Source organism: Cetorhinus maximus, chromosome 9 (genome assembly GCF_964194155.1).
Source record: "Cetorhinus maximus chromosome 9, sCetMax3.hap1.1, whole genome shotgun sequence".
NCBI classification, from domain to species: domain Eukaryota; kingdom Metazoa; phylum Chordata; class Chondrichthyes; order Lamniformes; family Cetorhinidae; genus Cetorhinus; species Cetorhinus maximus.
In genome coordinates this window covers 22815544-22836964 of record NC_135887.1, presented here as the reverse complement: position 1 = coordinate 22836964, position 21421 = coordinate 22815544, and the positions used below count along the sequence as shown (strand labels likewise).

At 42.9% G+C, this 21421-nt stretch overlaps 1 protein-coding gene across 6 annotated transcripts in view; it reads left to right on the top strand.

Moving 5' to 3' along the window:
• Window positions 1-21421, top strand: part of bcas3 (BCAS3 microtubule associated cell migration factor) — a 1018944-nt gene that overhangs the window by 211668 nt on the left and 785855 nt on the right. For all 6 annotated transcript variants that reach the window (XM_078548265.1, XM_078548260.1, XM_078548263.1 and 3 more), the window contains 3 exons: window positions 2176-2252; window positions 9812-9888; window positions 20882-20965. In XM_078548265.1, the coding sequence (XP_078404391.1) occupies window positions 2176-2252; window positions 9812-9888; window positions 20882-20965 (238 nt within the window). The remainder of the gene's footprint in view (window positions 1-2175; window positions 2253-9811; window positions 9889-20881; window positions 20966-21421) is intronic.

The following is a 21421-nucleotide window of genomic DNA, read 5'->3' as shown; positions in this document are numbered from 1 at the left end:
CCTTTGCATACCATTTGACAAAAATTTATTTTGTTGTAGAACTCTATGTACACACATGGCTCCCTGACCAAGAGGAGGACAGAGGCTGGGTATCATGTGATGAGTGGCTCACCCATGACCCTTCAGAGTCTCTCCAACATCAATAAGGCTTAAGTCAGGGGTATGATGGAATATTCACCACTTCTCTGGATAGGTGCGGCTGTAATTTTGCTCAGGAAGCTCAACATTATCCAGAATAGATCATTTCCCATGCTGGGCTGTCCTACTACTCAACCCAATATCTATCCCCCCAACCACTGGCACATTGTGGGCTCAAAGAATCATTGGCCAGGATTTCACGGCCACTCCCACCCGGTGGGATATTACGGTCCTGCCGAACTGAATGGAGATTTAAATAGCTCGCTGCATCCGCCGGGGAGGGTGGGGGGAGACATGCCGCGGCAGGGCTGTAAGGTCCTGGCTATAGAGTTGGTTACAGCATAGAAGGAGGCCATTCGGCTCATTGAGTTTTGCTGGCTGCAGTATATACTTTCTAAAGGGCACATTGCAGTATCTCACCCAGTTGTCTTTGACACCCTCTCCTGCAATCTCTTCACTGAGAAAGGCAAACACATCAATGTTCTAGTCGCATCATCATCTTTAGAATTCCCCCCCGCAGTCACACACTGTGTTGACTTGGATGTGTATTGCCATTTCTTTATTGTTGCTGTGTCAAGATCCTGGAATTCTATGTCTAACATCACTGAGGGAGATCTAATGGCAAAAAGACTGTAGCTGATTAAAGCAAAAGACCACCACTACTTTCTCCCAAAACTTAGGGATAGGCAATAAAAGTCAGCATTGCCCACATTTAAAAAAATTGAATTTTACCAATTATGGAATACCAAGCCATTAAGACTAATAAAATAGATGAGAGTTTGAGTATTCCATGGCAGAATTGGTGTTGGCATGATGTCAGTCATCTACAAGTTCTTGACTAATGCATTAGCACTCCTCTAGTGGGGACTGAAACTTCCTATGTGCTGAAAAGAGACATGTTGCCAAATCATTTCGTCTTGCAATCACCAGGAAAACGCAACAATACCAGTTGCCTCCGCCAAATAGATTTTTTTCTCCGTATAACTTGTTGTGATTATTTGAAATTTGGCATTCTTACATTTGTCCTGATTAGTATCAGATGAAAAGCTTTGGCAACACGTCTCTCTTTTCAGCAATATTCAAGTTCTATACTACCATGCTTCTTATTTCTTAAATATTTTCTCCCTCTCTACCTGTGACAGAGTACCTCATCTATAATGTATTGCTCACCTGAATGGCTCAATTGATACTGGGAACTCTTTGTGTGAAGAATCTCAAAATTAATCTGCAATTTATGTTGGCAGAAAATAAGATTGTGCCACCAGATTTCTGCTAGATAATAAGTCACTTTACCCACACTAGCCAATAATTCTCCTCTACCAGTTTCCAGCCTGTTGTCACTTTTTCATTCAGATCTTCCAAATATAATCCCACCATGTCTTCTATGTGGTTCTTTTTCTGTGCTATGAGAAGAAAATAGATGGTGTTGCATTTCTGTCGTGCCTTTCATTATCTCAAAGTGCTTAACAACCGATGGAGTATTTTTGAAGTGCAGTCACTGTTGTAATGTAGGAAACACAGAAGCCAATTTGCACCCAGCAAGCTTGCACAAACAGCATTGTGATAATGACCAGACAATCTGTTTTTATTGATGCCGCTTGAAGGATAAATGTTGGCTAGGACACTGGGGCAAACTCCTCTGCTGTTCTCAAATTGTGTCAAGGGATTTTTCACATTCACCAAAGCAGCAGGCTTAATGAAAATACTGTTTATTGCCTCATACAAAAGGTGGTACCTCACGTGTAGCAGTCCTTCAATGGGAATCATTCCATCTAACTTTTCATAGGTATCAATTTATAGCAACACGTAGCATACCCACCCTCTACCCATTGCAATCGTATTACTGGTTTTAAATGTGGTTGTGATAAACATTGTGTGCGACAATCAACATTTTTGAAAATTGCATCTTATAGTGATTGCAAGCAGAATGCAAAACTTGCTGCTCCCCAAATTCAATTTGAAATATTTACTTGCAGCTATAGTAGGGGAAAATGGGTTAAGAAATATTTCCTGATTGTTCTTTTCTTTCTTTCTCAGGGTTTTGGTAGTTGTGTTACAGGAGAAAATTGCCACCTTCGACAGCTGCACTTTCACTAAAAAATTCTTCGTCACAAGTATGTACTGATTTATAAACTGTAAAAGTGTTTTTAATTGATGTCACAATATTTATAAATTTTGTTATGTGAAGTTCTGTTCTTTTGGAATTGGATTATGACTGTACAGACTGATTTAGTTTAGGATTATTAGTAGCCATCAACGAGAAGAAATGGTTCTATGGACTGCAGATGTGAACACATTATATGTATTACAGAAGGTTCTCAAAACAATATGGTAATTATTCCTGTGATCTGTGCAGGAAAGGGTGGGGTGGGGAGAGATGACTTTATTTTTGTTATTTATTCTTGGATTGTGGTGACACTACAAGGCCAGCATTTGTTGGCATGCCTATTTGTCCGAAGAAGGCAGTGCTGGGCCTTCCCCTTGAACCCCTTGTGATGGTACTCCCACAACAGTGAAGTTAGGGAATTCCAGAATATTGATCCAGTAACGATGCAGGGATGTCCAACTCAAGATAGTTTGGGGGGAACTAGAGGTGTTGGTGTTCCTATGAGGTTGTTGCTTTTTTGTTGCTTGTTAGCAATAAGCACAGTACTGTTAAAATTCCTTGGTGAGCTACTCTGTAGAACCTTCTGCTTACTTATATAAACACTTTAATAACCATGTGTAGTCGGAGGCAGCTGTAACAGCCTGGCAGGAGTATCACTCAGGTCACATGCCTACTGAGGCCAGTCTGCCTGTAAACATGGCCACCATCATTGTTGCTATTTTTCCATTAGAGAGGAGCACATTAGGCAGATGGGACATTCTCTCTACTGTAATGTGTAGTCAGATTGACTGTTCAGTTCTGAAGTGTAAAGGAAAATATTGCACAGATGGCAACCTGTGTTGCTTCAATGATGGCTTAAGATCTAGATATAGGTGTCTCACAAAGGTGACTGATATAGTTGTGAAAAACACAAGAGTAGATCATAATAGTTGTGAATAGTGCAGAACTTGCCCCTGGGCGTACTAAATAGTATAATAAGACTTGAAATTGTGCTGGTATCTTATGCACAAATTAGATTTCCAATTTTATAATTTAGTCAGTTATCATTCAGGATTTTAAATTCTCCATAATATACAAAGATTTCCTAGTCTGTGAAAGTGTGGAACACACAGGATTGTGTAAACTTTGGTATTTCATGCAATCTTCCAAAATGTGTACAGGTATTAGGGACAGCTGCAATGGGCCTTGTTCCTGATGAAAACAACTGAAGTATGGCTTGATTAAAAACAAGTTGTGAAAATACTCTACAACAACATAGCTCCTGTTAAGATAGTAGTACCTTTAAGAAAATGGTGCCAATATGCTTTACAAAAGGTGGGAAAAATTCAGGCATTGGACCTTGAGAAGGCAGTAAGATTGAAGAGGATTTTTTATTATTCATTCATAGAATGTGGGTGTCACTGCCTAGCCCAGCATTTATTGCCCAAACCTAATTGCCCTTGACAAGGTGCTGGTGAGCTGACTTCTTGAACTGCTGCAGTCCGTGTGGCGTAGGTACACCCACAGTGCTGTTAGGAGGGAGTTCCAGGATTTTGACCCAGCGACAATGAAGGAACGGTGATATAGTTCCAAGTCAGGATGGTGTGTGGCTTGGAGGGGAACTTTAGGGTGGTGGTGCCTGCTGCCCCTGTCCTTCTAGATGGTGGTGGTTGCAGGCTTGGAAGGTGCCATCGAAGGAGCCTTGTGAGTTGCTGCAGTGCATCTTGTAGATGGCACACACTGCTGCCACTACATTGGTGGTGGACGGAGTAAATGTTGAAAGTGGTGGATGGGGCACCAATCAAGCAGGCTGCTTTCTCCTGGATGATGTGCAGCTTCTTGACTGTTGTTGGTGCTGTACTCATCCAGGCAAGTGGAGAGTATTCCATCACACTCCTGATTTGTGCCTTGTAGATGGTGGACAGGCTTTGGGGAGTCAGGAGGTGAGTTACTCGCTGCAGAACTCCCAGCCTTTGGCCTGCTCTTGTAGCTACAGTATTTATATGGCTAGTCCCATCCAGTTTCTGGTCAATGGTAACCCCCAGGATGTTGATAGTGGGGAATTCAGCGATGGTAATGCTATTGAATGTCAAGAGGAGATAGTTGGATTCTGTCTTGGTGTGAAGGCACTTTTGAAGATGGGAAGCAGTGTAACAAATCAGAGAAATTTCAATTTCAATGATGACCTCTCCAACAATGCAGTTGTACTTCAGCACTTTACCGGAGTGTTTATCTTCGGGTGGGATTTTCCGGTCCTGCCGAAAGGCAATGACTTTTGGCTAGGATGCCGAATACCCCAAGGCAGGTCCCGCCACAACGGGGCTGACAAGTTCCAGCCTTAGATTATGTACACAAGCCCTGTAGTGGAACTTGAATCCCAACCACCTGATTCAAAGACAAGAGTGCTACCAACTGAAACAAGTTTCAGATCTTAGTTTTATGATAGCCTGTCAGGAATCAGGTCACTAGTTGTTACAAATCCCAAATGTGAGTCCAAATGGCGACTTAAAAACTCAAAATCTAGATTGTGTGACCACCCCTGAATAATGTGTATCACAAGCTAAATTTACACCTGTCAAGCTTAACACTGCAAACAATTGAAAATTGCTGGCTTTGATGCTTTTAGGCAGTATTTTTCAGTGTTGTTTATGGGGTTTGATGGTTCATATTTGATGAGGTCACATTGGGAGGGATTAGGCAACAGTGCCTTGTGTAGGTCACAGAGCTTGTCCATCATGTTCAAAGTCAGTGGTGTTTTGCTGACCTCAACAGCCAGTAGTTTTAGGAAATTTGGCAAGCAATCCCAAGGACTGTTTCCTAATCTGCTTATTTATTTATACTTCTTAACGCTTTGAGGACTGAAAGAAAGCATCTTTGAAATGAGAATAGATTTTAAATATTTGGAGTATAAACACCAGCATAGACCAGCTGGGCCGAATAATCTGATTTGGTGCTATAAATTCAGTGTAATTGTATGTAAATAAATATATGAACAAAATAACTATCTATAACATGTCGACATGCGCTTCCTGTATGCACCATTTGACTTCCTGTTGTTATATGCTTTTCCCATTATTTGTACCTCTGTCCCCAGAATTATAATCAAAAATATCTATGTAAACTCACTCACTCTGATTATGCAGTCTGACACTGGGTTCCCACAATTCTCTCAAAATGCTTCCCAGTTATTCTTTCATTCGCCTTTTTTCTGAGTAGTTGAAATTTTCAATGTCCATAATAAGGGTTTAAACAAATTGAAAATAAAAAAAAATTTCAGAATAAAATTATTAAATTTGTTGTGTCTTTTAATGCCTCCATTAAGGATTTTACTTGAAAATAACAACTGCTCCTGAAAGCCTGGGCTTTCTTTGGTATTTTCCCCAGTGCTGTCATGCTTCAATGAAATTATCTTTCATTTCTCCAAACTCCAGAGAGTATAGGCCCATTCTACTCAATCTCTCATCATAAAACAGCCCTCTCATCCCAGGAATTAATCTAGTGTATAATCTACATTATAACTTAAAGATCTGCTGTCATTTAGTCAGGAGGTTAATAGGGGAGAATTTGATCCCCATCGCACATTCCCAATAAGGAGGTAGATTTGATTCACTATCACCCTTCCCTCCCCACTCTGGTTTACTCATCAAATATTATGTTACTTGTATTTCCCTCAGTGCAGATTGAGCATTTTTGTCAACACAAACCAATGTGCATTAATTTGAAAGTAAATGCCTCCAGGATAGCATTAACCTATATTTAATTTTCAATTCTGTATCTATCTTTCGTGGGCAGTTAAAGTGGATATGGTGTCCTGTGAATAAACACAAAGCAGTGCACTTCAGTAAATGCATTCGGAAACTTATCATCCTTCAGGCTTTCTTAACAAGTTATTTCTAATGATAGTAACCGATAGATGCAGTTATCAGTAAAAGAGAAGTAAATAAATTCTGTGCCTGAAATTATGTAGTAGGATTTCAGAATACAGAAGTGTTTGCTTAAAATTCCTCTCCAGTTTTGGCATAATTTTAACCTATTTATTTGAGGCATTTTTAAAATATAGGCTTTTGTAAAACTAAGCTTTTCTTCATCTCCTGCTGCACCATTGGAGTCCACTCATTCAACCCTATGCTTCTGTTCTCTCATCTTGTTGCCTTGTTAAACTTCTCACAGCCAGCTAGTGAAGGAGACCAGAAGTCAATCTTTACTCAGTTTTTGATTTATTCACACTGAGATATTACAAAGGTGTAGCTCCTAACTCTACAACACAGCACCAGTGTCAATTAGTGTCTCTTTATATTCTATTAAAATCAAATTAACAAATTAAGGAAGGTTTACTAGTCTAATACCAGGAATACACGGGTTGTCTTATGAGGAAAGGTTGGACAGTTAGGTGTGTATCCACTGGAATTTATAAGAATAAGAGGCGAATTGACTGAAACCTTTAAGATCCTGAGGGGCCTTGACAGGGTGGATGTGAAGAGGATTTTTCCTCTTGTGGGAGAATCTAGAACTAGGGGTCACTGTTTAAAAATAAAGGGTCGCTCATTTAAACAGAGATTAGGAGAATTTTTTTCTCTGAGGGTAATGAGTCTCTGGAACTCTCTTCCTCAAAAGGCAGTGGAAGCACAGTCTTTGAATATTTTTAAGGCAGAGGTGGATAGATTCTTGATTAACAAAGGGGTGAAAGGTTACCAGGGTAGGTGGTGTATGGAGTTGAGGTTACAATCAGATCAAGGGGCTGAGTGGCCTACTCCTGCTCCTAACTTGTATGTTTGTACGTATGTTCATTTGTATAAAGGGGTAAGTGTCCCTTTAAACTCTTTTGCGGAAACAAAAAACAAATAAACAAATTAACGAATGATCAACCCCTTTAATGGGCTACTGTAACTAAAACAAAAAAACTTCAAAGGAAACTTATCACACTAAAATATCATTACCATTCTGATGACACACTTCAGTCCCTGAGTGTCTCCAACCTGTATACACTTACCTTAAATTTATACAATTAACATGCCTAGTTCCTTCCATCCACTTTGGACTTTTCTCCTGGTTTCAAAACCTTATTCAAAATCTTTCTCCTTATCCTTGGCTTTGGCCCCCACCCTAACCTTCTGCATTTCCGCCTCCTGCTATTGTTCTTGTTCTTCTGAGTGTAAGTGACGATGCTATTGAGATATGGAATGAAGAAATATCACGAGTGTTCAGTATTTGTACACGAGTATCCCACAGCATAGTTTCAAGCATTCAAATACAAAGAATATAGATATTTTTAAGGGAAAGCTGGATAAACACATGAGGGAGAAAGAAATAGAAGGTTATGTTGATAGGTTCAGATGTTAAGAGACTCATGTGGAAGATAAGCACTTGTATTTGGGCTGAATGGCCTTTTACTGTGTTGTAAATTTAATTCCATGTAATATTCCTATATCCAGCTGTAATGTATTAAAAGTCTTGTGATTGCACACAATTTCTTTTGCACTTAACTCACAATTTCTTCACACCTCTGTCAAGTATTTGTCATGCTTAACTCATGCCCCTAGTTGGGTGTGAAAATGGAAGATATACCAGTCCCTAGTTTCCATGTTTATGCTTACTTGTATAACGATAAGTACTAAACTATCCATAATTATGGGGGAGGCAGTGTTGTAGTGGTATTGTCACTGGACTAGTAATCCAGAGACACAGGGTAATGCTCCGGGGATCTTGGTTCAAATCCCACCACGGCAGATGGTAAATAAAAATCTGGAATTAAAAGTCAAATGATGACCATGAAACCATTGTCGATTGTCGTAAAAACCCATCTGGTTCACTAATGTCCTTCAGGGCAGGAAATCTGCTGTCCTTGCCTGGTCTGGCTGACATGTGACTCGAGACCCACAGCAACATGGTTGACTCTTAAATGCCCTCTAGCATGGCCTAGTAAGCCACTCAGTTGTATCAAACTGCTAAAAAGTCAATAAGGCCTGATCAACACTGAGTGTACCTACATCACAAGGACTGCAGTGGTTCTAAGAGACAGCTCATCACTACCTTCTCAAGAGCCAGTCGGGATGCGCAATAAATACTGACCTAGCCAGTGACACCCACATCCCATGAATGAATTTTTAAAAAGTTATTAGACTTGTATTTCAGTCTTCCTACCTCAGGAAGTGCTATTGTGTATCTAAAAGTATCTTCCAGCTGTGTGAAAAGCCAGTTAAAGGGAAGGTATTTTGTAATGATATTGTATTTTAACAATGAATGAATGCAACTTCTTTTTCAAATGAGTGAGGTGGCACCAGATACAATCTGGTTTTTGGGGCAGCATGCCAGCAAGTAATTAATTATGTAAATAAATGAAACCTCAATATGTAGGTGGAGGCCAATTGCCAATTAATTATCTTGATTCATGCAGCCTCAATAAATTTTACTGGTCAACACAGGAAGTGGGCCAGTCAGCAAGATGCTGCCTAAGTAGATTGTATTGGTTTTCAGAAGAGTGGGGAAGAGAGGGGCATAATGCCAGCCAGTAATTAGGTACATTAGTGAACCTGTTCTTCTCAGATGGGCTTGGGTTGAGGGAGGAGAGATTGCCAACTGCTAATGCAATAAATGCTAATAAATCTGCCCTCAGTGTGTTGACTCCAGCTTCAGGAGCAGTACGGGATTGATAGATAAAAAATGCAGCACCCTAAAATGCAGTGGAACTTTCTGGGGAGCAGACCCCACAGCAATTAATCAATTCATTAAAAAACCTGAGCCTTAGTAAATGCAACCAAGTTTCAGTGACGTTAATGCAGGTGTACATCCATAAATCCACAAATAAATCCAATAGAGCTTTGGAGGGGGCATAGCGGCTGCTAATTAATAACTAAAGTACCCTGGATATATGCAGGGAAAGGAGGCCATCCATAAATTAATCAATTAAATAAATTGCATCTGAGTAGGCACAGTCAGGCTTGGAGGCATCCAGACAACAACAACATTAATTCACTCATTCTCTCACTTCCTGCCACCACTGCATCATAGCCACTTCCTTATAAGACACTATTTCCTAAGATTTCTCATCAATAGTGCAAGGGAAGATTCATGACTGTATGGTGTTACACTTCTTGTAACACTTTCCCTATTATACTTCATTGATGATACTCCTCTTGTTTTAAAACAGTAGATCATCCGACACACCATGGGAACTCTGCTGTATAAAGTAAAGAGAAAGCCCACTTTGAGGATCAAAAAACTTTAAACCAACAAGCCTCGCTGAATTTTTAGTATCTTCCAGTTTATGGTTTCTTTGTTTTATGAAACATGATAAAATGCAGCGTGAGAATAGACAATCTATTGCTAGTAAAAATGTGTCGATATGCTGTGCTTTCATGCCCTATGGTCATTTAGCCACTGAGCTCTTGATCTCAATTGTGAGAAGTTGCTGAATGTATACTTCCATACAGGAAGGGAAGGACAATCTGAGGGGAGATTACCCAGGGCATCTTTGTGAATCCCTTGATAGCTCGGTTCAGAGTGACACTTTGCACTCTTGGCTGTGGATGATGTGTAGCTACCTGAGAACAGAATGCTTAATGCTTTTTATTTTTCCCCTTTTCTCAGGTTGTTTTCCATGTCCAGGGCCAAATCCTAACCCAATAGCATTGGGAAGCCGCTGGCTTGCCTATGCTGAAAACAAGGTAAGATGGAACTTTTCTTGTCATGCTTTGCAGAGCTGGAGGTATCCTGACTACCAATACATTCGGCAAGTGTGATAAACCAGCAGAGGACAATAAATATTGTGGCTAAAAGAGCAGGTCAGAGGTTGGGTATTCTGTAGCTAATGACTTACCTCCAGATCTCCAATGTCTTTTTACCATGTACAAGCCACAAATCGGGAGTGTAATGGAACACTCTCCACTTGCCTGGATAGGTGCAGCTCCAACAACACTCAAGAAGCTCAACACCATCCAGGACAAAACAGCTGGCTTGATCAACACCCTATCCACCACCTTATACATTCACGACCTCCATCACCAGCACAATAAGGTTGCAGTGTGTACCATCTACAAGATGCACTGCAACATCTTGCCAAGACTTCTTAGATAGCACCTCCCAAACCTGCAACCTTTACCCAGGACAGCAGGTGCATGCCACTTGCAGGTTTTCCACCAAGTCAGCCACCACCCTGACTTCGACATTTATCACAGCTTCTTCATTGGTTAAAAATCCTAGAACTCCCTCCCTGAAAGCACAGAGGGAGCGCTTTCACCGCACAGACTGTAGTGATTCAAAAACCTTCTGAAGGGCAACTATGTATGGGCAATTTGCCAGCAATTGTCACATGCTGTGAATGACTTTTTAAAAAAGTACATGGCAGCTCAGAGAAATGAATGTGATAATGAGGACAATTTAATCAGCATCTTGCGGCCAACAGGTCATTTTGATGCATCGAGTATGTGGGTGAAGAGAGTTAGCATGCTTTCTGCTTTTGTGTGCTAGTTAGAACCAAAGAACCACAGAAACATTACAGTGCAGAGAGAGGCTATTCAGTCTGCGCTAGGCATTAAAAGAGAAACAAGAAGCTAGGCTCTCATTTTTAATCCCACTTTCCAGCACCTGGTCCGTAGCCTTGCAGTTACAGCACTATGGGGGCGGTCCAGATACCTTTTAAGTGAGTTGACTGTTCCAGCCTCGACCACCAATTTAGGCAGTGAATTCCAGATGCCTATCACCCTCTGGGTGAAAAAGTTTTTCTTCATGTCTCCTCTAATCCTTCTACCAATTACCTTAAATCTATGCCCCCTAGTAATTGACCCCTCAGCCAGAGGAAACAGGTCTTTCCTGTCTACCCTATCAAGGCCCCTCATAATTTTGAACACCTCAGTCAGGTCACTCCTCAGCCTCCTCTGTTCTAAGGAAAACAACCCTATCCAATTTTTCCTCATAGCTGCAATTTTCCAGCCCTGGCAACTTTCTTGCAAATCTCCTCTGTATACTCCACAGAACAATTATGTCCTTCCTTTAACGTGGCGATCAGAACTGTACACAAAATTCCGGCTATTGCCTAACCAGCGTTTTATACAGTTCCATCATTACGTCCCTGCTTTTGTATTCAATACCTCATCCAATAAAGGAAAGCACTCCATATGCTTTCTTTACCACCTTATCCACCTGTCCTGCCACCTTCAGAGACCTGTGAACATGCACCCCAAGATCTCTCACTTCCTCAACCCCTCTCAATATCCTCCCATTTATTGAGTATTCCCTAGCATTGTTAGAGAACTAGATATTAGACATATAGAATTAGATATTCATTTGTGTTGTCATAGCCTCCAGGGCTATGGACCAAATGCTGAGAAATGGGATTGGTGTTGTCAGATCTTTGTTGACTGGCACGGACACAATGGGCTGAATAGCCCCCTTCTTTGCTGTAAATATCTGTGAGTTTATGAGCCTATACCTTTCTGGAGACAATAGCTATCCTCTTCATTATCAACTACGCAGCCGATTTTTGTGTCATCCGCAAATTTCCCAATTGTGCCTCCCCCATTTAAGTCCAAATCATTAATGTATATGACAAACAGCAAGGGCCACAACACTGAGCCCTGTGGGATGTCACTGGAAACAGCTTTTCATTCACAAAAACATCCATTTACCATTACCCTTACTATTTCCTTTCACTGAGCCAATTTTGGATCCAACTCACCACCTTCTCTATCCCATGGGATCTCACTTTTCTGACCAGTCTGTCATGTGGGACCTTGTCAAATCCCTTACGAAAACCCATGTAGACAACATTCACTGCCTATCCTCATAATTTTTCTCATTTTCAGCCTGCTTGCCTGGCTAGTAGCAAATTGAAAAAGGGAGCCAAATGTGTAAATCTCTCCCTTTCAGTGCACAGACTCTCCATTGGCAACTCCTCAGCTGTGCCTCCTCATGGCAGCACATGGAAACTGGGTCCCTCGTGGCCCCATGCTAACACTTCAAGGGAGGTTTGGCCCCCATTCAGGCAGTGTGCAGGCCCACTGGCATGTGGGCATGCCCTGGTATTCATGAACCAAACTGGCAGCAATGGGTGCATAGCTCCACTTCCTTGTGGATGCCTCAGGACAGTTGAAGACTAAGGGAGTAAAAACAGGTCTGGCAGCATCAGTGGAGAAGAGTACAGTTGATGTTTTGAGTCCTCATGACCCTTCAACAGAACAGTTCTGTTGAAGGGTCATGAGGACTCGAAACGTCAACTGTGCTCATCTCTGCCGATGCTGCCAGCCCTGCTGAGTTTTTCCAGGTATTTCTGTTTCTGTTTTTGTTTTGGATTTCCAGCATCCGCAGTTTTTTGTTTTTAACTAAGGGAGTAAACCCTGGGCTCCACGCCAAATATTTTTTTGTCAAAGGCAGACTGATGCCTAAATATGTCATCTTTCTGGCAACACCCACAACCAAGCTGGTGCCAAACATAGCGCTTTGCATTCTTTTGGACTTGAGCTGAGGGGGGGTGGTCCATGATATTTGGGCAGTCAGGACCACCATAAATCTTGTCCAGGCTTGCGCCCTGGAGAGGACACTCCTCTTTCACTGCAGAGTGTTCACATGACATGTTGGGCAGTAGTTACAAGTGATAAGTGATTGGTGTTGTGAACAATGCTAAGGACTGTCTTCGACGGTGGGAGGGATCATCATGTCCCATTGGTTAGCCACCACACAGCTCAAGTTGGGCAACCCCCAACCAGTACGGTGCTAACCTGCCACTATCCATCTGCTTCATTGGGTGCTTGGAGTATAGAACCTCTGCTCAGCAAGTGGACAGAATCCATGGCACCAGGTAAAGAAACAAATAGAAAGAAGAGGCCAACTCTTCAATTGTCAAGCTGGAACCTCAGGACTATATGCACAGGACTGACGGATGACTTGCTGTTGATCGAAAAACAGAAGACAGCAGTGATTGACATGGAACTTGATAGGCTGAACGTTGACATAGCATATCTAGAGGAAACAAGGCTTGCTGAGAGCAGATGACAGAAAGAAAAACATTAGACGTTCAGTGCACAGGGAAAGAGTTCAGAGGAAACGCATGAGCAAAGTTTTGGCTTTCTCTTAGGAACTCGCTATTCTCGATGATGGAATCTCCCCCCCAAAAAAATGGTTCAGAATATTTTCCCTCCACCTACTTCTCAGCTCACACAGGGCCAGTTAACCTCATGAGTATCTATACTCCACTACAGAGGAAAAGACCAGTCCGATGAGGGGCTTGACTTAGCTATCAACAGAATCATAAGTCAGAACATCTTTACCTACTGGAGATACCAATGCAAGATTGAGCGTGGACCATGAAGCATGGCCCTCCTGCCTTGGACATCATAGCCTGGGAAAGATAAATGAGAACAGACAGAGGCTATTTGAGCTTTGCTGTTACCATGAGCTTTGTGTAACTAACATCATCTTTCAGAACAAACTATGCCACACGGTGTCTTGGAGCCAACCAAGACCAGGGCATTGGCACCAGCTGGATCAGAACATCACCAGACATGACGCTCTGAACGGCATTCTCAACACACAACTACCACAGCACTGACTGTGATGCAGATCACTCCTTGGAGTGCACTAGGATGAGCATGCAACCTTTGAGTTTTTTCATTCAAAGGAGAAATACCATAATTGTATCAAAATCAGCTTACTGCCTACCCAGATAAAACCAATAGTTCCACAACTTGATTGAACAAGCCCTCCCAGCATTCCCACACAGAGTGCAGAAGCGAAATGGTGTTGGGGGTAGCATATTAGCATAGATAGAGGATTGGATAGCTAATAAAAGACAGAGTTGGGATAAGAAGGGCATTTTCAGGATGGTAACCTGTAAATAGTGGAGTGCCACAGGGATCAGTGCTGGGGCCACAATTATTTACAATATATATTAATGACTTGGATGAGGGAAGTGAATGTACTATTGTCAAATTTGCAGGTGACACAAATAGGTGGGAAGGCAAGAGTCTACAGAGGGATATAGACAGGTTAAGTGAGTGGGCAGAAACTTGACAGATGGAACATAATGTGGGAAAACGTGAGGTAATGCACTTTGGTAGGAAGAATAGAGGAGCTGAATATTATTTAATGGAGAAAGACTGCAGAAAGCTGCAGCACAGAGGGATTTGGAGGTCCTCATGCATGAATCACAAAAAGCTAGCAGACAAGTCCAGTAGGTAATAGGTAAGGCAAATGGAATGTTGGCCTTTATTTCAAAGGGAATGGAATATGAAAATAGGGAAGCCTTGCTAAAACTGTACAAGGCACTAGTTAGATCACACCTAGAATACTGTGAACAGTTTTGGTCCCCTTATCTAAGGAAAGATATACTGGCATTGGAAACAGCCCAGGGAAGGTTCACTAGGTTGATCCCAGGAATGGAGGGATTTTCTTATGAGGAGAAGTTGAATAGGTTGGGCCTGTAACTCATTGGAGTTTAGAAGAATGAGAGGTGACCTTATTGAAACATATAAGATTCTTAGGGTAAAAGGAAAATACTGCGGATGCTGGAAACCTGAAACAAAAACAAAAATAGCTGGAAAAACTCAGCAGGTCTGACAGCATCTGCAGAGAGGAAGACCGTTAACGTTTCTAGTCCGTATGACTCTTCATCAGAACTCTTAGGGGCTTGACAGGGTGGATGCTGAGAGGTTGTTTCTCCTTGCGGGAGAGTCTAGGACCAGAGGGCATAATCTCAGAGTAAGGGGTCGCCCATTTAAGACCAAGCGTAGAGAATCTGTGGAATTCTTTACCACAGAGGGCTGTAGAGGCTGGGTCGTTACGTATATTCAAGGCTGAGATAGACAGATTTTTAATCAGTAAGGGAATCGAGGGTTATGGGGAAAAGGCAGGAAAGTGGAGTTGAGGATTTTCAGATCAGCTATGATGTCATTGAATGGCAGAGCAGACTCAATGGGCCGTAAGGCCTACTTCTGCTCCTATTCTTATGGTCTTATAGAACATACTTCGAGACCTCATCTACAATACCGCACTCTCAGCATATAGGAAGCAGGGGCAAAAAAATGCTGACTGGTTTGAGGCGAACATCACTGTGATGGGACCTGTCATTTAAGTTAAGCAGTCAGCTCTGATTACAAAAGAGATCCAAGTGAGAAAAATCAGAATGCGTAAAGAGTCACTGGAAATAAAGTCCAACAAACTGCCAGGTGGTGCGCAAATGAATATTGGTTACAACCCTGAATATCCCGATGTCCTTTGACACATGTCAGGGGCATGTATGACAGGAGCAACAGGTCCATCAGCAAAAGAAAAATGGCTCAGTTGAAAACAAAGGCAAGGGAGATCATTGCCGACTGCAATAGACAGTTGGAGAGATGATTGGAGTACAACCTTGAGTTGTACTCTGAGAAAGAGTACTGTCAACTGAGGAAGCTCTGGACACCATAGAAAGCCTGCCTGTCATGGCAGAGCTGGATATTGACCTCGCAGTGGAAGAGCTTAGCAAAGCCATTGACTTACTTGCCATGGGCAAAGCTTCAGGTGCTGATGCTGTACCGCCTGAACTCATCAAGCACAGGAAACCAGCATTCCTGCAGCATCTGCACAAACTTCCCTATCTCTGCTGGAGAGAGGGGCAGTGCCCCAGAATATGTATGATGCAAAGATTGTGACCCTGTACAAGAACAACCACAGCGATTCCAACAGCTATCAAGGCTTCTCCCTTCATTTACAGGATGTGGGCATCGCTGGCTAGTCCAGCATTTATTGCCCATCCCTAATTGCCCTTGAGAAGGTGGTGGTGAGCTGCCTTCTTGAACTGCTGCAGTCCATGTGGTGTAGGTACACCTACAGTGCTTTTAGGGAGGGAGTTCCAGGATTTTGACCCAGCAGCAGTGAAGGAACAGTGATATATTTCCAAGTCAGAATGGTGAGTGGCTTGGAGGGGAACTTCCAGGTGGGGTGTTTCCATCTATCTGCTGCCCTGGTCCTTCTAGATGGTAGCAATTGTGGGTTTGGAAGGTGCTGCCAAAGGAGCTTTGTTAAGTTTCTGCAGTGCATCTTGTAGATGGTGCACACTGCTGCTACAGTGTTGTCAGTGGTGGAGGGAGTGAATGTTTGTGGAAAGGGTGCCAATCAAGCAGGCTACTTTGTCCTGGATGGTGTCAAGCTTCTTGCGTGTTGTTGGAGCTGCACTCATTCAGGCAAGTGGGGAATATTCCATTACACTCCTGACTTGTGCCTTGTAGATGGTGGACAAGTTTTGGGAAGTCAGGAGGTGAGTTACTCGTCACAGGATCCCTAGCCTCTGACCTGCATTTATAGCGCAGTATTTATATGGCTAGTCCCGTTCTGTTTTTGGCCAATGGTAACCCGCAGGATGTTGATAGTGGGGGATTCAGCGATGGTAATGCCATTGAATGTCAAGGGGGCGATGGTTAGATTCTCTCTTGTTGGATATTGTCCAAGTCTTTTTGCATTTGGACATGCACTGCTTCAGTATCTGAGGAGTTGCGAATGGTACTGAACATTGTGCAATCATCAGTGAACATCCCCACTTCTGACCTTATGATGGAAGGAAGGTCATTGATGAAGCGGCGAAAGATGATTGGACCTAGGACACTACCTTGAGGAACTCCTGCAGTGATGTCCTGGAACTGAGCTAATTGACCTTCAACAACCACAACCATCTTTTTTTGTGCTAGGTATGAGTCAAACCAATGCAGAATTTTCCCTCTGATTCCCATCGACTGCACTTTTACTAGGGCTCCTTGATGCTACACTCAGCGAAATGCCGCTTTGATGTCAAGGGCAGTCACTCTCGCCTCATCTCGGGAGTTCAGCTCTTTTGTCCATGTTTAAACAAGGCAGTAATGAGGTCAGAAGCTGAGTGGCCCTGGTAGAACCCAAACGGAGCATCAGTGAGCAGGTTATTGCTAAGCAAGTGCCGCTTGATAGCAAAGTTGATCCCCTTCCATCACTTTACTGATGATCGAGAATAGATTGATGGGGCAGTAATAGCCAGGTTGCATTTGTCCTGCTTTTTGTGTACAGGACATACCTCGGCAATTTTTCATATTGCTGGATGGATGCCAGTAGCTGTACTGGAAGAGCTTGGCTAGGGGTGCGGCAAGTTCTGGAGCACAAGTCTTCAGTACTATTGCCAGAATATTATTAGGGCCCATAGCCTTTGCAGTATCCAGTGCCTTCAGCTGTTTCTTGATATGACGTGGAGTGAATTGAATTGGCTGAAGACTGGCATCTTTGATGCCAGGGACCTCCGGAGGAGGCCGAGATGGATCATCCTGGCTGAAGATTGTTGCAAATGCTTCAACCTTACCTTTTGCACTGATGTGCTGGACTCCCCCATCACTGAGGGTGGGGATATTTGTGGAGCCTCCTCCTCCAGTGAATTGTTTAACTGTCCACCACCATTCATGACTGGATGTGGCAGGACTGCAGAACTTAGATCTGATCTGTTGGTTGTGGAATCGCTTATCCCTGTCTATCACTTGTGGTTTATGCTATTTGGCATGCAAGTAGTGCTGTGTTGGAGCTTCACCAGGTTGACATCTCATTTTTAGGTATGCCTGGTGCTGTCCTGGAATACCCTGCTGCACTCTTCATTGAACCAGGGTTGATCCCCTGACTTGGTGGTAATGGTAGAGTGGTGAATATGCTGGGCCATGAGCTTACAGCTTGTGTTCGAGTATAATTCTGCTGCTGCTGATGGCCCACAGCACCTCATGGATGTCCAGCCTTGAGTTGCTAGATCTGTTCGAAATCGATCTCATTTAGCATGGTGGTAGTGCCACACAACACGATGGAAGGTACCCTCAATGTGAAGGTGGGACTGTGTCTCCACAAGGACTGTGCGGTGGTCACTCCTACCGATACTCTCATGGACAGATACATCTGCAGCAGGCAGGTTGGTGAGGATTACATCATGTATGTTTTTCCCTCTTGTTGGTTTTGTCACCACCTGCCACAGACCCAGCCTGGTGCTATGTCCGTTAGGACTTGACCAGCTTGATCTGTGGTGGTGCTACCAAGCCACTCTTGATGATGGACATTGAAGTCACCCACCCAGAGTACATTCTGTGCCCTTGTCATCCTCAGTGCTTCCTCCAAGTGGTGTTCAACATGGAGGAGTACTGATTCATCAGCTGAGGGGTGGGGGTGGAGTGTGCGTGTGTGGTGCGGAACGTGGTGATCAGCAGGAGGGTTCCATGCCCATGTTTGACCTGATGCCATGATGCTTCATGGGGTCCAGAGTCAATTTTGAGGACTCCTAGAGCAACTCCCTCCCGACTGTATACCACTGTGCTGCCACCTCTGCTGGGTCTATCCTGCCGGTGAGAAAGGACATACCCAGGGATGGTGATAGTGGTGTCTGGGACATGATCTGTAAGGTATGATTCTGTGGATGTGGGCTGTTGCTTGACTAGTCTGTTTGTCGTCATTGTTTCCGCTGCCTAGGTTGATGCTGGATGGTCCGTCTGGTTTCATTTCTTTTTATTGACTTTTTAGCAATTTGATACAACTGAGTGGCTTGCTAGGCCATTTCAGAGGCAACCACATTACTGCGGATCTGGAGTCACAGGTAGGCCTGACCAGGTGAGGACGGCAGATTTCCTTCCCTAAAGGACATCAGTGAACCAGATGACTTTTAGTTTCAGAATTTTATTGAATTCAAATCTGCTGTGGTGTGATTCAAACCTCTGTCCCCAGAGCATTCCCCCTAAGTCTCTGGATTACCAGTCTAGTGACAATACCACTACACCACCCTGCTGAGCATTGTCGGAAAAGTATTTGCTCATCTTGCCCTTGTCAGACTGCTGATCTTGGCTGAACACATTTATCCCAGATCCCAGTGTGGTTTCAAAACTGGAAGGTCTATAATTGACATGATCTTCTCAGTCTGGCAGCTGTAATAGAAATGCCGTGAACAAAGGAAACCACTATATATTGCCTTCATTGATCCCACCATGGCATTCGTCATGTGAGCAAAGGCTGTCTATTTAAGCTACTGGAGAAAATTGGCTACCCGCCCTAGCTGCTCAATGTAATCTCTTTCCATGACAACATGATGGATAAAGTCAGTTTTGACGGGCAACACCGGAACCCTTTGAGATCTACAGTGAAGTTAAACAGAGTTACGTTCTGACACCAACAATCCTTGATATATTCTTCTCCTTGCTGCTGTCACATGCCTTTTGTACAGTGAATGGGCCACTGGGTCACGACCTCATGGGCGCCCGTGTCTCCACTGTGAGCAAGATAGGAAGATAGTGGACATTGATACTGACAACTGGTAGGCAGTCGCTGACAGCTGTGACCGCTGGAGATTGACTGTTTGGAAGAGCATAGAAGAAGCAAGCAGAAACGAGAAGCTCAACAACCGAGAAGAGAGCTCAGAGAAAACAGGCCAGTGATTCATGCACCTTCTTAGCTCATTGTCTTCCACTGCAGCATATGCAGCAGCAACTGCTATGCCAGGGTGCCTCTGAGCCATACCAAGCGATGCTTAACAAAGCTGACCAACATGACGCAAACCGTGGTCTTATGAGATGGAAGACTGCAGTATCTTCAGAATTTTTACTAATGTGATGCATGTTTTGCAGCTGGTTATGAGTGTGCAGGATATAAATTCACTGGAGATGTGTTTGGGCGTGAAGCTGGTGATGTAGCTGCCATGTATTTCTGAATTGGGAGACCCCAGTGCCAGCTCAAAATTGGAACTTTGGCCTCTAATACTAATTGGCTGAGCTGCTGGTCCCTGTTGCGCCTCCAAAGGCAGCTTGCAAAGTTGAAGAAATGAATATTGGGCTGCTTGTCTCCTCAAAAGTAGCTTGAAGGTGAGTCCCAGGAGCAGGAAAGGATGTGCAGGGTAGCAACTGGGGTGGGAGGCTGGGAGGAACGATGTGGATTCTGGGAACATTCCTGCTTCTCCTCGACTCACAACAATGATTTAAAATAAACATCTTTTTGTAATGGTAATTTACCTTTTGGTGTGGTTTGTCAGATACCGCTGAAGTGTTCTGAACAGAGAGGGCTGGCCTCTTCTCCACTGTATAATATCAAATTTCTGGGTTGGCACCTATAACAGTCATAGGTCCCTTGCCAGCATGTGTGAGGTTGTCCTAATTGAGGGATAATTGGACCAATTTACAGTCAAAAGTTCTGCCTTTATTTTTATATATTTTCCTTGTAAATTCCTTTATCCACATTTATTATGGAAGCTGCCTATGTAAATGTGTCATGCTATAATTAAACTCTTTTTCACAGTGGTAGTGCTGCAACACTTCAACTGTTTCGGGGTGGGGACGGGTGTAATAAAACTTGTGATGACACTGATAGATTTACCTTACCTGGTTCCATTATAAAGGTGGCCACAGGCATTTATAATAAGAAAGTTGACAGGAATTGTGTGCAGATGCAACATCTTAATATATCATAGATTGGTGCCTGAAATATATATATGTTTTGTCTATCCATAAAATAGGAAGCATTTCATGTTTTTAGTCAAAATTTAAAAGATAAATGACAAAAATACAAAATTATTGGTCGCAAAAAATTCCGATTCTTGGAATGAAAAAGAAAATTGCCACACCTATTGGTTTCTGCAAGTCAATAGTAATTAATGATCACTACCAGAGTTGTGCTGCTTTAGCTAATGTTTTTGTCTGTCTTGTTTCCCCTATTCAGCTCATCCACTGCCATCGATCCCGTGGTGGGGCCTGTGGAGACAACGTTCAGTCTTACACTGCCACAGTCATCAGTGCTGCCAAAGTGAGTCCAGCATTGACCTGAAGGGACAATTAATTAACTGTTTTCTGTCCTATATCTACGTAGAGGATCCTAAAACTGTTCTCTAAACCAGGACATGAAATCAAAGGGCACAAAACAGCAAAATGCTGTGAAGTATAAAGTCTGAAACTAAATTCAGCTTCAAATGCTTAGACTTTAAAAAAGAGTCAATATTATCCCCATATTTTCTGCCTTGTAAATCATTATGACACAGTCAGGTCATATGCGTTTTGATTGACATCTATAATTTGTTTTCTAAGTGCATTATAAACTGGTCAAAAAATTTGCAACGTTATGTACGTGACGAATGGGAAAGAAATGGTAGAGGCAGACTTAGAAAAAAGGAAACTGAGAGTGAAAGTAGGACTCAGCGCTTTCCATGTCTGGACAATGTGGTGAAGCGATTAAAAACTCAATAGAGTGCTGGAGTATGTTTTC